General features: G+C 41.8%; 1 protein-coding gene across 3 annotated transcripts in view; it reads right to left on the bottom strand.

The window, feature by feature from the left end:
- Window positions 1-17,161, bottom strand: part of MAP2K4 (mitogen-activated protein kinase kinase 4) — a 130,292-nt gene that overhangs the window by 27,159 nt on the left and 85,972 nt on the right. For all 3 annotated transcript variants that reach the window (XM_060647248.3, XM_060647249.3, XM_060647250.2), the window contains 3 exons: window positions 11,721-11,840; window positions 9,343-9,394; window positions 5,527-5,654 (listed from right to left, as the gene is read on the bottom strand). In XM_060647248.3, the coding sequence (XP_060503231.1) occupies window positions 5,527-5,654; window positions 9,343-9,394; window positions 11,721-11,840 (300 nt within the window). The remainder of the gene's footprint in view (window positions 1-5,526; window positions 5,655-9,342; window positions 9,395-11,720; window positions 11,841-17,161) is intronic.

Raw genomic sequence — 17,161 nt, 5'->3', positions numbered from 1 at the left:
TGGTTTGAGACGGGGCACGAGTCCACTAGTCCACCCAGACCACGTTTTGTGTGCCCATTCACCCACTGGGGCACACGTGGGTTACTTCTGCCTTTTGGGTATTACACATTCATGTCGTTATGTGCTGCAAACATTCATGTGCGAGTTTTGTGGACGTGGGCTTTCGTTGCTGTCAGGGATATACCTGGGAGTCCAGTTTACTGTAACTTCTGCACTGAAATGTTTGAGGACCTGCCAGGATCTTCTTCCAAAGTGGCCCTATCATCTTCCTCTGCCACCAACAGCGCATGACGGCTCCAAGTTCTCCACACCTTCATTAACACTTATTAGTATCTGACTTGGGGATTCTGGCCACCCTAGTGGATGTGTGGGGCGGGGCCTCACCGTGGTTTGAAGTCTTCAATTTTTAAACCAGGAAGAACTGGAATGTGACGGATTGATAAGCCGTCAAAGCAACAGCTAACGACCCCGAAGAACATTTATTTTTTTCCCGACTGAAAAGCCTAACCGAGACCATTACATCCCTAACAACACTCCTGAATAAACTGCTTTCCAGTTATTAACAGGCAAGCCACAAAATAAAGTGGGTTCCACTGACAGATATCAGGGGAATGCTAAGTTTAGAAAAGCTGTTTCTTCATTGAGATTTTTCTCAGCATTTTTAATTAGTGTGCTAACATACATGATGTATCTAAACCCTTAAAATAGCATACAGTGATTCCCAGTCATTGGGTCCCAGAACGCTTTTTTGACAAACTACCCATGTCATCCAGATGCAAAATTTTTAAAAAGCCACTCTACACAGTCTCCCAGTTTTCTGAACAAGATGAGTGTTCAGAACATGGCCTTCATTGAAAGTGATACACAGACTGACAACAGCGAAAACGGCAGAGCAGGCAACTCCAAGGGAGCATCCTTCCAAAGAAACATGAAAAAATAAAGCAAAAAAATAACCAACCTTGTCAGAATTCTGGGGTTAAAGAATCAAAAGTTTATAGGAACCAGGGGTGCCCGGGTGGCCCAGTCAGGTAAGCATCCAACTTCAGCTCAGGTATGATCTCACAGTTCGTGAGTCCGAGGCCCACATCGGGCTCCATGCTGACAGCTCAGAGCCTGGAGCCTGCTTCAGATTCTGGGTCTCCCTCTCTCTCTGCCCCCCACCCCCGCTCATGCTCTCTCTCTCTCTCTCTCTCTCTCTCTCTCTCTGCTTCAGATTCTGGGTCTCCCTCTCTCTCTGCTCCCCACCCCCGCTCATGCTCTCTCTCTCTCTCTCTCTCTCTCTCTGCCCCTCCCCAACTTATGCTCTCTCTTTCTCAAAAATAAATGAATAAACATATTTTTAAAAAGTTTATAGCAACCAAGCAAACAATGAATCAAGAAAATCCAACTCGAAAATGATGAGAAACCTCTGCAGCATTGCTACTTGACCTTGTCCCAGTCCTTGCTCCAGCTCAAAAGCTGTCTTACAGACGGCAGATCCCCGGTATCGGACCCTAGACTCTGGGTCCAGAGGGAAGAGGAAGCAGAGCAGACCTTAATCAAAAAGAAGTGAGTTGGTCTGTTCCAACCTGTCCGAGGAGCAATGGAGAATGGGCCGTGGGGCCTGCCTTTGTCCTGCCCGGCTGGGGACTCACTCACGGCATAATGTCAGAGGACGTGCCTCAAAAACACTGTAAGGCAAACGCATGACCTGCGGATGGCCAGTGCAGAAGATAAGGACTGAGACATACATGAGACCCCCAGAAATGTGGCAGGAAAAGTAGATGGCAGAGTTTCTTTGGAAAATGAAGCCATTCACACTGCCCTGTGCATGCTGGGAAGTTTAGAAAGCCAGGTGAATGCCCAGTGGGGGACCCGCACTCAGAAAGACCAGAGGACTTAAGCTGTAACCTCTGGCTGCTCTACAGGCCAAGGGCAGGTAGGAAGTGAAAGGGAAAGCAGATATGTGAATGGAGGGGCTGAGCATCGGAGGGGAGGCCCTAGCACAAAAGCCATCTGCAAGGGCTCCAGTAGTTGTGTGGGTTTCCTTCCCTTTGTTTTCTTTATGGATTGTTTTTTCTTTTCTTTTTGGATACTGGTATCCGAAAGGAAACAAGCAAAACAAAAAACTAAGGAAAACAAAAAACGAAACTGTCAAAACATTAGCTGAACACAAGCTAGGAAAAGAAACATCAGAGACCACAGGATTTATTATACGGACTTTTTCTTTTTAATTTTTTTAATATTTATTTATTTTTGAGAGAGACAGACAGACAGACAATGTGAGCAGGGGAGGGGCAGAGAGAGAGGGACACACAGAATCCGAAGCAGGCTCCAGGCTCCAAGCTGTCAGCACAGAGCCCGACGCGGGGCTCGAACTCACAAACCACAAGATCATGACCTGAGCCGAAGTCAGACGCTTAACCGACTGAGCCACCCAGGCAGCCCCATTACACAGATGTTAAAACTTTAGAGAAAAAAAAAAAAAATCACTAAAGAAACAGCTATGTCTCATAGCAAGGAACAAAACAAACCATGAGGAGAGGGGAAGAATCTGGGTTCCAGAATCACCATGTTATAACATTCAAAATGTCCAGTTTTTCACATACACAAAAATACAAAGCATGCAAAGAAAATGCCTGAAACTAACCACAAGGAACCGATAATCAGACAAATCCAGAATGTGGGACATTCCTGGGAAATGTGTGCATGAAGTACGTATTAGATGATAATATGAAATACTTGCTAATTGTTTAAGGTTTGTGTTTTGGGTGTGGTGATGACATTGTGGTTATGAAGAAAAGTGCACTTTTTTGGGGAGATTCGCGCAGAAGTGTTTAGAATGAGATTCATCAGCCGCATACTTTCAAATGCTCCAGAGCACATACATACATGTGTATCTGTATCTATGTTTATGCACATCTAGATGAGGAGACGGGGAGGCTGCAAAATGTTAACTGTTGGTTTATGGAAACGTTTGTGCTTCAACTCTACATTTTATACACTTTTGATGATATTGAATAATCTAGAAAGATGGGGCTCGATTGAGCGTCTGACTTCAGCTCAGGTCATAATCTTGAAGTTTGTGGGCTCGAGCCCCACTTTGGGCTTGCTCCCATCAGCCTGTCAGCACAGCCTGCTTGGGATCCTCTACCCCCCTCTCTCTGCTCCTTCCCCAAAATAAATAATTATTTAAAAAATAAATAAATAATCTAAAAAGCAATCACAATTCCTATAGATCAAAGATAAAATAATAAATCTTAAATAAAAAGACAAGCTATGGGGTGCCTGGGTGGCTCTGTCGGTTTGAGCATCTGACTTTGGCTCAGGTCATGATCTTGCAATTCATGAGTTCAAGTCCCGTGTGGGGCTGACAGCTCGGAGCCTGGAGCCTGGAGCCTGGAGCCTGCTTCGGATTCTGTGTCTCCCTCTTGCTGTCTGTTCCTCCCCTGTTCACCCTCTATCTCTATCTGTCTCTCAAAAATAAACATTAAAAAACAACAAAAAAAGACAAGATACCTTTCTGATACTTGATGTAAAGATGCATCAAGGAAGAGTCAAGCCACCTTAAGGCTTGTAATAAAGTTAATGTGGACCACACTCCTGCCCATCTACAGGCCTCACAAGACTCAAGTGGACAGAAGCATTTCATTTAGTCCAGGAAGGATTAAAGGCGGAGAAGTTTATGATCTGCCTCCTGACTCCAGAGCTGAAGAAGCTTAGCAGGAAATGAAAAGCAGTGCAGTTCCTGGGCCTGTGAGCCCTATTTCCACACAAAGACTCAAAGTCTCCTTCTTTCTTAAAAGTCACCTAAGTACAGGGGCGCCTGGATGGCTCAGTAGGTTGAGCCTCCGACTTCAGCTCAGGTCATGATCTCACAGCTTGTGGGTTTGGGCCCCGCGTCAGGCTCTGTGCTGATGGCTCAGAGCCTGGAGCCTGCTTTGGATTCTGTGTCTCCCTGTCTCTCTGCCCCTCCCCGGCTCACGCTCTGTCTCTCTCTCAAAAATAAATAAACATCAAAAAAAAAAAAAAAGTCACCTGAGTACAAACATTCAGCTTCAGCTGCGCTGCAATTACCTTTTTAAAACCTGCATAAATTAAACAAGGGCTCCTGGGTGGCTCAGCCAGTTAAGCGTCTGACTTCAACTTAGGTCATGATCTTGCCATTCAGAGTTCAAGCCCCACATCAGGCTCTGTGCTGACAGCTCGGAGCCTGGAGCCTGCTTTGGATTCTGTGTCTCCCTCTCTCTCTGACCCTCCCCCACTCATTCTCTCTCTCTCTCTCTCTCTCTCTCTCTCCCTCCCTCCCTCCCTCCCTCCCCTTCTCTCTCTCTCTCAAAAATAAACATTAAAGAAATTTTTAACTATCTTTAAAAAAAAATTTTTTTTCATCAGTGTTACACAGCAAAGGTACTCAGTCAACCTTAGTGCTGTGACAAGCCCGAAAAATGAAGGTGGCAGTTTCTAGTTAATTCTCAGGGCATCATTACGAAATGTGTAAATTATATGAATTCGCAAATGCTCAGTGATTAATATGTTTTATTTCTTACTTTTGAAATTGTTCCATTTATCTCTAATTATCATGATGAATGCAAGATCTTCCAAATGTTCCCAATAATCTGCCTGCCAGCCAACATCTACAAAGCCCAAACTGCAAATGAAGATCTCTTTTTGCACACACACACACACACACACACACACACACAAGTCCGTAAAGACTGCGGCCAAAGCTGCTAAATGGAATGAGTCAATACTCTGCACACCCACATGCCACCACTTACGAGCAGCATGCTGGTCCCCAAAGAACCACGGCCATGTTAAAGAAGACACCAACACCTAGGGGAAGCGCTTCAAACATAGACACTAAATTTCCAATCAAATACAGATGAAAATCCAGCCTGTAGGAACAGTATATGCATACATACAGGGGTAAGGTGAGTGTGAACCATGTGGTAAGTCTGGCCAGTGTAAGTCCGGCTCCGAGGACAAACAGGATCTAAGTTGGCAAATGCCCAAGACCTCTACCCTTGAATTTGTCAGCGTGCTTCATCCACCTCCAAAGAAGGGACCAACAATATTCAGAACACAGCCTCAGATTCTTCCAGACACTGTGAGCTCTGTTAGGAACTCTGGGAACTCCAGTCCCCCGTTTTTCTCCAACTGGAAGAAAAGCATCACTGAGTGGCCCAGGACACTTTCTCCATGTGTTAACGGATGATGTGGACACAAGATCCATAGTATCCCTGACCCTACAATGTTATCTACGACAGTCAAGAGAGCATAGGGGGTGCTGGAAACAGAGAGGCCTTCTGAGAACCACCTGGGGGTTAGTGGAATAGAGGAAGACAAGGAAACAGGAATTCACTGGGGCAATTTCATAGTTCCATGGAGAAGCTAGAACCTGAATTTGGCTCTTAGGGAAGAGGAAAATATTCTAGTATGGTAAAACTGCTGACCAGTGTCAGACCCCTGAGAAGGAGAGCACCAAAGGGCAGGGGATCTCGGGGCAAAGACCACCAAGCAGGAAGATCTGGCCTTCACACTTACTGCCATGTATGGCCTACACCCGGCATCTCTTGTCTTGGCAATGGAGTCCACCAGCTGTCCACTGATGCCAAAGTCACAGAGCTTAATATTCCCACTCCTGTCCAGAAGAATATTGGAAGGTTTGATATCTGCAAGGGAGAGAGAGAGGTCATTCCGCATACAAGTGAACGGTCAAATGAGCTATATTCTAAAGCACATTAAGCAAAATTACTGAAAAACTTTAGACAATGCAAGTGATCAAGTCCTTAAAATTCAGGTATTTAAAAGGAGGAAAATGAGGAAAGAATACTCTGAATGCCAATGCTTACAAATGCAGGCTCAGAAATGTGTCACAGTAAATGTAGGCATTCTATAATGCTTTCTTTGTTTATATCAAAAGACTTACATTCATTTACCTGTTTCAAATTCATTACTTACTGGTCAAAATACAAAGAATGAATTTAACCTACAAGAACAAATCAAGCTACCTTACAGGATGGCAAAGACTATCCACCCACATGCAAACTATGCAAATTACACAGCCACAATTTAGTTATAAGGTCAAGCTTCATCTAACTTAGAAAAGTATCCAATCCAGTCCACCTCAAAACCACAGCTTTTGGACCAAAGAAGCAAAGACTCAAAATCTGGGTCCAAAATTCACAATGTGACCTGGGGCAAGCTAGTCGGCTCTCTCAGCAGCTACAACTTCCTCATCTACCAAACGAAAATAATCATTAATTCGCAGGGCTCTGGACATGAAAACACCAGATGCAGTACCTGAACTTTATTTGTACTCAATAAATGATACGTATCCACTTAGTAATTATTCCTCCTTGAGAGATTTTTCTGACCTTAGCTGACTTCATCAAGTTTCCCCCCGACTAATCCTTTGAGTCATCCTTGAGAAACCAGATTCATTTTCATTTTCACCCCTTCCAAGGTGTGTGTCTGCTGTCCTGTAAATTTGAGAAAGCCAAATCCCTTCCATTTGGTTCTCTGAGCTTTATGGTCTTGCCAAACTGGCCCCTGGATTTTCACCCCTTCCTCACGGACAATGAACTCACTGCCGGAATGTGCTAGACCCACTGTCTGGCCAATTCTCCCCCTTTGCTCACTAATTCTCTATCCCTGTCTCAATGCTTCTATCCATTGCATTATCACTATCAAATCTCAATGAATAAAAAGCAAGGATAAAAAAGATGAGATACAAAAAATATCTGTCTATAACTCAGAAGGAGAGCTACAGAAAAGTCCAGGAAAGGTCTCTTACCAGCACTGACAAGGCTGACGCCTATCAAACGTCCATCCTAACCAGCCCACCCCTTCTAACGGAATCTACATTTGATTTTATTGAGGCATCTATCCTCCTCTGTGTAGCTCTAACCACACCTCCCAAACTGGGGCCTGACTGGTCCAAACTTATCAGGGTCGTTCCTCGCCAGTAACCAGTTGAGGCAAGGGCATGGCCAATTCTGGTGAATGAGACGAGAGAAAACACTGGAGAGAGAGAAGGAAGATTTCCCAGCTCCTAAAATAGCCAAACGGGAAGAGAAAGAGCTTCTCCAAGAGGCTGTCACATCCACATATGACGCTGGGGACTTGCTGTGGCAGTTAGCACCCTGAGGACGCAGCCAACATGTTAAGAAGGGTGGAGTCAAAAGAAGGGAACTTGAACCCTAAACATACTGGGCTTGGAGCCACCCTACCCTTCGACTTGTCAGGACAGATGGTGAATTTGCTTGAAGTTTAAGGCAGTTATCAGGATTTTCTGTTACTCGTAACCAAAAGCACTCTTAACTACAGCAAAAAAGCTAACTGATCATAATGGATAAGAAAAAAAGAGACTTGGGGCTGGGACTTGGAGCCTGGGTGGCTCGGTCGGTTGAGCGTCCGACTTCAGCTCAGGTCATGATCTCGCAACCTGTGGGTTCGAGCCCTGCGTCAGGCCCTGTGCTGACAGCTCAGAGCCTGGAGCCTGCTTCAGATTCTGAGTCTCCCTCTCTCTGCCCCTTCCCCACTCATGCTCTGTGTGTGTCTTTCTCTCTCAAAAGTAAAATTTAAAAAAAAAAAAATCAAAGAAAAAAGAGACTGCTATAAACTCATCATTTCATTTATTAATAGGAAAACCGAAGTTATTTTTGAAGCTTTTCCCATTCATTCAGCTACTCCTCTCGTTCAGCTACTCCTCTGGCACTGTCTTAGTGCTTCACTGTGATTGGCGAGTATCCTCGAGGTAACTGTTAAATGCCCTAAAGGGGATACTCTCATAGGCGCAAAATACAGCCAAAAAAAAAAAAATCCCAAAACGAGAATGAGATGAACAAGAACAAAATAATTTTGGTTAGCGATCTAACCCTACATGATTTTAGGCCAAAAGAGGAAATAAGAAGCCTACCTCCTATTATTTTTTAACAAACATTAAGCCACGCAAAATTATTCCTGATAATACGACATATGCTGATGTTCAAGGTTAACTAATTGCAGCGGTCCTGAGTCAACGCCAAATGAAAGTGACTTAAACAAATGCCCCAATTGTTAATTTCTTTAAGCACTAGACACCATGTTTCCTAGAGTGCAAGGTTTTCCACTCTTCTGAATACGACCTTCTACTTTGTGCCCTATTTACTGTTCGGCTGAACCACACAGTGCCATGTACTGTCCTGGATTTGTCCGTGACAAGTTTCGTGAGGAGAGTGACCTTGGCTACTTCTTCAAAGCCACCACCACACGGCCCTGAGTCTAGCATAGTAATAAATAGAGCAACTGTGAAATCTGTTTGCTGAATTAATTTCGTGATTCCCCCCGACTTCCAATAAATCTACATCAAATGTTTACATTTGGACCTGTGTCTAACAAGGCCAAGATCACTGTTCATGCAAATACAAATGCTTCAGGTGAATTTCAATGTACAGTAACAATCAAAGCATCTCTCTCTATTTTCAAAAAAATCTTCTAAAGTAAAGAAGAAACACCTGAAAGGGACAGTAACATGACTTTAAAATGCTCCAGAGGGTCGAGGGGCCTGAGTTGCTCAGTCGGTTTAGCGTCTGACTTCGGCTCAGGTCATAATCTCGCAGTTCGTGGGTTTGAGCCCCACGTCAGGTTCTATGCTGACAGCTCAGAGCCTGGAGCCTGCTTCAGATCCTGTGTCTCCCTCTCTCTCTGCCTCTCCCCGTCTTGCGCTCTCTTTCTCTCTTGCTCAAAAATAAACATTAAAAAAAAACCTTTTTTTTTAATGCTCAAGGGGGGCACCTGGGTGGTTCAGTCAGTTGAGCATCCAGCTTCAGTTCAGGTCATGATCTCACAGCTTGTGGGTTCAAGCCCCACGTCGGGCTCTGTGTCTTCCTCTCTCTGCCCCTCCCCTGCTCATGCTCCCTCTCTGTCTCTCTCTCTCTCTCTCAAAAATAAACATAAATACATACATACATATGTAAAAATAAAATGCTCAAGGTACCATCCTCCAAATCATTTGAATGTCCCCAGGGCCATCTTCCTGCCCATTTGTATACACAGAGAAACATTATCTATCAAGCAAATGAATAACTGTTTTTCAAATAAGAGTACTAAGAACTTGCAGCAAAATCTATTTCAATTTCTAAACTCAATATATGAATAAGCTAAGCTGAAATTTATAGAATCCCAAAGGAAAAAATACCTTAAATTAATAAAGTTTTAGGGAAAAAATAACAATAGTGTTAGGATACATACGTTTTGCTAAAAACACAAGTATTTCAGGAAAGCTTAGACAGTGACACTGTAATTTTCAATAATGTTTTCCTATTAAGGAAATTTTATAGATTAATTTCTAATCTATAAAAAATAATTCCTACCCACCTCTGTGAATGATTTTCAAGTTTTCTTTTAAGTGGTTTAGTGCTTTCACAGTCTGGGGAGAAAAAGCAAAGATGAGAGAAGTAATATCCTTTTAATCAAAAAGCATGCAGTTTATCACAGCCCCGGAAGCCCTTTATATTCTTTTAGGCTCCATTATTTCAATATTCTGTCCACTTCTTGTGTTAAGTGAAAATGCTACATGATCATTTTAGATCTGAAAACTTACTTGCTTTTACATGCTGGTCCCCAATAATGAAAAGAACCCAATAACTTATAATTTTTCAGTTAGTCATTACAAAGTTGCACATTTCTCGTACCTTCAAACTTTTAAGAATGGAAATATTCCATACAAGAGAGTCCATATAGTCTGGTTCCGTTATGACCTCTAATTTAAATTAAGTTTTTCCAAATTTCCTCGGTGTCTACTAATTACTCATTCCCCTTCACTCGGTGCAAAGCCTTCAAAGTCATTTTCGCAGAGCCAAAGTATCTCTGCTCAACCTCTACTGCAATTTATTCAGAATTGACAATATTGTTTGATCACTGCTCAGAAAATCAGTCATTTCTTCAGGGATATAGGGAACAGGGACTTGAGTTAAAATTTCCACAGTCTCCAACTAAAAGAGGCCTAAAGGACAGGCCAACCATTTGCTATCAAAAGGTCAAGTCTCTGCCCCATCAAGCTGCTGGGTGTCAGGAACACAGAACTTGCAATGTTTGAAGCAGCTAAGCCTCTTGTGTTCATTCGGTTGTTAATGAGCAAGGAGAGATTTAACACCAAGTGATTTTAAATGTTGTGCTTAAGAGGAAGGATGATCACCAAGTCTGGAAACATAGGCAAACATGTAATAAATGATTTACTAGTGTTTCTATATTACATATACTGCATTATACAATAAAACAATTTTGTCTCTGTTTCCCAACTTCACGGCCACCCTGGTACATGGCGGTCAAGAGCAGGATTCTGGGATGGGGCTGCCTGGGCCTTAAATCATTCACCATCTACAACTGTATGAGATTCAGAGCAAATTAACTACTTAACGTCTACAGGCTCCAGATCTGTCATGTGTAAAAAGGGGGCTACACTATTTACCACAGAGAATTACTACGAAGAGAAAATGTCGAAAGATCTTGGCCTGACACAAAACAAACATTCAATAACAATTAGCTATTATCATTATTCTACTACTGTTGCATTATAACTGCTATGAATACTGGGTTTGGTATACTGGAGAGATGACAAAATTTCATTTATCTTCCCAAAAATAAGTTTCTAGTGTAATTCAGCTTCTTTTTATAAAACCATATGAAAGGGTGTATAACTTAACCTTTAGCTCATAAAATATTTAAATTTATGAATCAATTTAGCTAAATAAATTAAAATATTAACGAGACCCATGGATCTCAAGGTTTCGATGATTAGCGTTTAATCTGATTTTTAAAATTCCAATTATACACACACACCTTTCATGACGAAAATACAGATCAGAAACTGCCCATATATTTTTACATTAACCCTTAAGGATAAAACGGGATGAGTTGGCAGTTAGCAGGTAGACTATACTGAAAATAGAGGATGCAGGAAAGGAAGAGGCGGGAAATTACTCGCGACTGGAATATCTACCTTACAAATCCCTAGAAAACTTATTTTGCACATTCACTAACCTAAGTTGTGTCGTTAGCTGAGATTCTTATGGGTTTCTGAGAGTCTTACTAATTTTACCCTACTGAAAAGGATTTCATGGACAACTTTGGTCAACTGAAAGATTCAGAGCAAGAAAGAAAATGGTGAGGAATTCACTTTCAAAACGACAAACACATATGTAAAAAAGCACCTGGCCTCTTTTTGGTAGTCTCGTGAAAGTGAACTGACCCAATTAGTAGCAATGCAGGTTACTGAAATTGCTAGGCAAAAATTTAAATAGTTTAGAGTGGGCAGCTCAAAACGTAAACCACAGGAAATATGCTTTGTTTAAGAGTTTCAGTGTAAGGGACTTCAAGGGAACTGCTGTAATTCTGATTAATTCAGAGACAATGGTGAGAATATAACCGATTTAAAAGTAGGAAAAGCAACAGGGCTAAAAAGGAGCAGAAAATTTCTTCTGGTCTTATTTACAGCACAATGTATTATGGTTCATTGTGATTTTAATGAACAGAGTATTACAGTTTTTACATAGAATAGATTTTGAAAATTGTTTCTTAGGACTTGTATTAGTTACCCCACAGAAGTGACTGTGTCTCTTTTCCTATTACAAATGATTTTCCAGGAAGGTCAAAACCATTCTGTGAAGGACATTCAGATATGGACATTCAAAACCCCGACAGCATCTTTACAGAAGTATTAGACGGAATGAACAATTTGAAAACCAGGTACTTACTGCTAAAGTGATTTTGCCTAAAATTTCTTCTGGAATAACATCATCTAATACACTATATACATATTTGTAAAACTTATCAAACGAGGTAGACATGAGTTCCATACAGATCCAACAGTCACCCTATAAAATAACAAATATCTGTTATTCCTTTACATCTCAGGATTAAGTACCATGTTTCCTTTACTTAAAATAGAAATACAATGAGAGAAAAAGCAACTAGCAGTCATTTCTGCTTCCTCCTTAAAGCCCTGGGCAGAAGAGTCCCCTCCTCTGTAAACCCAAACCTATTTGCCCAATGTCCCCGCTCTTAATTATAAAGACGGGGATGGTCTTACAGGGAAACTTCTGTGCTTTCACGAAGAGTTCCAATTTTCCCATAATTAAATACAGGTATGGGAAATATGTGGGAAACTGCTCGTTGTCGCTAACAAAGAAAATCGATGACAGTAATCTGGAGGCTCTAGGGTTCGTGGGAGGTCTCCATGAGAACACACAAGACGTAGGCAGACACCACAAGGATAGCGCTCTAAGAGGACGTTACATATGAACGCGGACTACGGAGGACCTTGCGAGAATGAGAACAGCTACTGGGATGATGACGATTCTGCGTGTTGTTAGGAATTTGTGGACCAGCTGCATCCTGGCAGATTTGCGACCACTCAGCTCCTACCTGGATTGGTTACGTAGGAGATTAATGCCCGAGAAAGCAAAACGGCTTGCCCAGAATAACAACGCCCATCAGTGACGGAGCCAGGAACAGGACCCCGTTTACTTAACTCCTGGCTCCCCTCAACACCTAAAAGCAAGGACCCTTCACGTACACACGGGAAGCATGCCTACGCTGTGATGGAGACTGAGACACATAACGGTGCCCTCACGACAGGAAGCACCACCTGCCAGAACTTACCTGGCTTCACGGCATTCTTACTTGTAAAACATATTTGACACAGCGAATTTCCACTTACATTTTCTTAAAAACATTTTTTTTAATGTTTATTTATTTTTGAGAGACAGAGAAAGACAGAGCGTGAGTGGAGGAGGGGCAGAGAGAGAGGGAGACAACAGAATCCAAAGCAGGCTGCAGGCTCCGAGCCGTGAGCACAGAGCCTGACGTGGGGCTCAAACCCACGGACTGTGAGATCATGCATGACCTGAGCCTAAGTCGGACGCTCAACCGACGGAGCCCCTCAACCTATACTTTCTTTCTTCTCTCTCTGTGGCTTTTTTTTCTTTTGGGTGTTCTTACAGACTGCTGTTCACAAAGGGCTGAGTAGCACCCTTTCCCCGAAACAAACGCTCAAATTTATTTTAATCTAAAGACACCATCTCAATAGATACATTAAAAAACTTTTTTTATTAGAGAGAGAGATAGCACACTGAACTCATCTACTTACAAGGAAGGAACCTAACTTCAGCAGTACAGCAAAGTGGAAAGATCACTGAAAGGCCTGACTTCTTATCCAGACTCCCCCACTTGTGCAAGCTTGGGCCCCCCTCTCCGTTCCTCATCTAGGAAATAGGGCTGCCCCGCCATCCTCAATGGACTAGGATATAATCAAATGAGTTCACATAGGTGAAGTACAAAATAAAGTGTCCTGGCAGGTGCCAAAAAATGACAGTTAAAGAAATGAGAGGAGGAGGAAGAAGCAGGGAAAAAGAGGAAGGCAACCAAGAGAGAAACAGAGACACAGAACAGGGGAAATAAAGGTAGGAAGGAAACTAGAAATGGGGGTGGGGGTAGCAATCAGCTCCAGACACAGAGAGATCTTGCGCTTGCTAAGCCACATAACCTAATGTAAACTTATCTCTTCAGGCAGTTCCTTTTGACCATAACTGAGAATAGGGAGGGGCAGCGGTGAGCTGCATTTAAAAATTTTTAAAAAGGTGAGGGGCGGGGGGGATGGTCTGAGGTGCCCCCAAAAGCAGCAACAGCAACATTACTTTCATGGTCAAGCACGAGACGGGACACTCACATGACTGAAATGTGAAAGTAGAAATTACTAAATATGGATTTATGAAAAAGAAAAGTGAAGGATGATGAAAACCTGAACCACTGAGATCGAGATAAGTGTTCCTAGGGACGAGAACCAGATAAAACCAATGACATGCTTATATGCCTACAGTACCCACTCAGAAAATAAATTGTTTAAAAAGACACCACTCAAGGGGCGCCTGGGTGGCTCAGTCAGTTAAGCGTCCATCCGTCTTCGGCTCAGGTCGTGATCTCATGGTTTGTGAGTTCGAGTCCCACATTGGGCTCTGGGCTGACAGCTTGGAGCCTGGAGCCTGTTTCGGATTCTGTGTCTCCCTCTCTCTCTGCCCCTCCCCTGCTCACGCGCGCGCTCTCTCTCTCTCTCTCTCTCTCTTCTCAAAAATAAACATTAAAAAAAATTTTTTAAAGACACCACTCACAATACAAAAACTATAAAGCACCTAGTAATGTATCTAACAAAAGAAGCAAAACATTGACGAAAACGCGTATAAAATTTGACTAAGGGACTTATATAACAACTGACCAAAGAGAGACGCAAAGTGGAGCCTGGTCTACTAGACAAAGACTTTTTATAAAGCTGTGAAGCTGTCAAAATAAAAGACAGTGGTACTGATGCAGGGGGAAAAGTAAACAGACCAATACAACAGATTCAAAAGCCCATGCAACACATGGAAATATGAAGTATGATAGATGTAGCAAAGCAAAGAGTGGCAAAAGCATGGAATATTCAATGAATGTTGCTGGAACCAGTGGCCTTCCAGATGGAAAAGAGTTAAATTAGATCATTATCTCAGATCACTCACAAATAAAGATATAAAAATCCCAAATGGATTTTTTAGAAAGCAAAGGTTTAAACTTTTTTTTTAAAGTTTATTTATTTATTTACTTAGAGAGAGAGAGAGAGAGAGAGAGAGCACGCACACACTTGCAAGAGGGGGAGGGGCAGAGAGAAAGAGAGAGAATCCCAAGCAGACTCACCCTGACAGATGCAGGGCTCAAACTCAAGAAACTCGAGATCATGACATGAGCCAAAGCTGGATGCTTAACCGACTGAGCCACCCAGGTGCCCCTAAAACCTGTCCAGAAGAGGGGCGCCTGGGTGACTCAGTCGGTTAAGTGTCCCACTCTTGATTTCGGCTCAGGTCATAATCTCACAGTTTATGAGATCAAGCCCCACATCAGGCTCTGTGCTGACAGTGCAGAGCCTGCCTGGGATTTTCTCTCTCCCTCTCTCTCTGCCCCTCCCCTGCTCGCTCGCTTGCTCTTTCTCTCTCTCTCTCTCTCTCTCTCCCTCAAAAATATATAAATAAGCATTAAAAAAAAAAAAAGATACCAATTCAAACTCACCCAATTGCCAAAAACAAAACATTTAGTAATACAAAACGTTAGCAATGAGGTCTGTGACAATAAATGTCTGTGACAATAAATGTCTTCCCCAACAACTACCCCCTCTTTGTTACATACAATGTGCCCAGGTGAAACTACATTTCTCTGTCTTCTACACAGAGAAGGGCAGCCAACAAGATATCCACAAAAACAGTTGGCTGATGATTCCAGAATGGTCTTTTTGGTTCTCCCCTCTTCTCTTCCTTTGTATGGACATCACAGTTGAACTCTACAAGCCAACTTGAACCATAGGACAATCTTAACAATGTAAACCACAAACTCAGTAAGCCACTAACAGTTTCCAGTACTGACACCTGTATACAATTCCTGACAAGGAAATCTCATTCTTACTAGTAGGAACACAAGTTAGAACAACCACTGTAAAGAGAAATGTCACAATAGCCACTAAGGTGGGAATAGTTCATATGATTTAACCTAGCAATTATATTTCTAGGTGTGTGCTATATGGAATCTGTAGTCTAAGTTGTCAAGGAGAAATGCAAAAAGATGTTCATTTTTACACTGTTTTATAACTGCAAAAAATTAGAAACAACCTTTGTTGGGGATTATTGAAGAAATGTAAAAAATGGTATATTTAATCATTAGAATACTACATAGCAGTTAAGATAAATTAACCAAATCAGGGGTGCCTAGCTGGCTCAGTTGGTAGAACATGAAACTCTTGTTCTAGGGGTTGTGAGTTCAAGCCCCACATTGGGCATAGAGCCTACTAAAATATAAATAAATAATATAAAGTAATTAATGACCCAAATCTATATATTAAAGATCTATATTTATCTATATGGATGAATCTTGAAAACTATGGTAAATAAAAAATGCTATGAGGGATACATACAGGAAATTTCATTTATGTAAACTTTAAAAATACATACATCAATACTACACGTTATTTAGGGGAAAATACATATTGGAAAGCCTAAATAAAGAAGTTGAAAGAAATATTAACTCAACACAGTGTTTAAAACTGTAAAGTGAGAAGGAGATTAGGATGAGACCCTCAACCATAGCTATACTTTAAAAACAAATAAAGAGCGGGGTGCCTGGTGGCTCAGTTGGTTGTGTCCAACTTCAGCTCAGGTCATGATCTCACAGTCCGTGAGTTTGAGCCCCGCGTTGGGCTCTGCACTGACAGCTCAGAGCCTGGAGCCTGTTTCAGATTCTGTGTCTCCCTCTCTCTCTGACCCTCCCCCATTCATGCTCTCTCTGTCTCAAAAATAAATAAATGTTAAAAAAAATTTTTTTAAGACAAATAAAGAGTAAATATGCACAAGTGCTAATCTGCAGTGTTGGGTACACTATAATTCCTTTGTAATTTTTCAGTATGTTTGAAATATTTCATAGTTTAAAAAAAGCAAGAATTACCTTAAGAGACTAGACAAAGATGAGCATATTAAACCAAAACATGCAAAAAATAGGAAGGAAGAGAGATCATAATAAAAAAATTTTTACATAGAAAATAGAAAACCAGCGACACCTGGGTGGCTCATTGGTTAAGTGTCCGACTTTGGTTCAGGTCATGATCTCGCAGTTTGTGAGTTCGAGCCCCGCGTCAGGCTCTGTGCTGATGGCTCAGAGCCTGGAGCCTGCTTCGGATTCTGTGTCTCCCTCTCTCTCTGCCCTTTACCCACTCACACTCTGTCTCTCTCCTCTCTCCAAAATAAACATAAAAAAAAAAAAAGAAAATAGAAAAATACAGAAAATTCTAATGACAGAAAATTAATGCAACTGAAAGCTGGCTCCCTGAAAGACTAATAAAACTGATAAATCTCTAGCCAGAGTCATCAGGAAAAAATAGAGAAGATGCAAATTATCTATTAAATTGCCAATTAATTTGATAATTCTGATGAAAGGGACAAATTTCTTCAGAGAAACAAAACTACCAAATGGCACTCAAGAAGAAATGGATAACTTGAATAGACCTCTATCTTTGAAAGAAATTGTATTTGTAGTTAAAAATCTTCCCACAAGGAAAATTCTACATTCACATGGCTTCAGGGGTGGATTCTACCAAACATTTCCAGAAGAAATACCAATTCTCTAC

This window comes from Panthera onca, chromosome E1, assembly GCF_046562875.1.
Source record: "Panthera onca isolate mPanOnc1 chromosome E1, mPanOnc1 haplotype 2, whole genome shotgun sequence".
Taxonomy (NCBI): Eukaryota; Metazoa; Chordata; class Mammalia; order Carnivora; family Felidae; genus Panthera; species Panthera onca.
The sequence above is the reverse complement of the archived record's forward strand: the minus strand, read 5'-3'. Positions and strand labels throughout refer to the sequence as shown.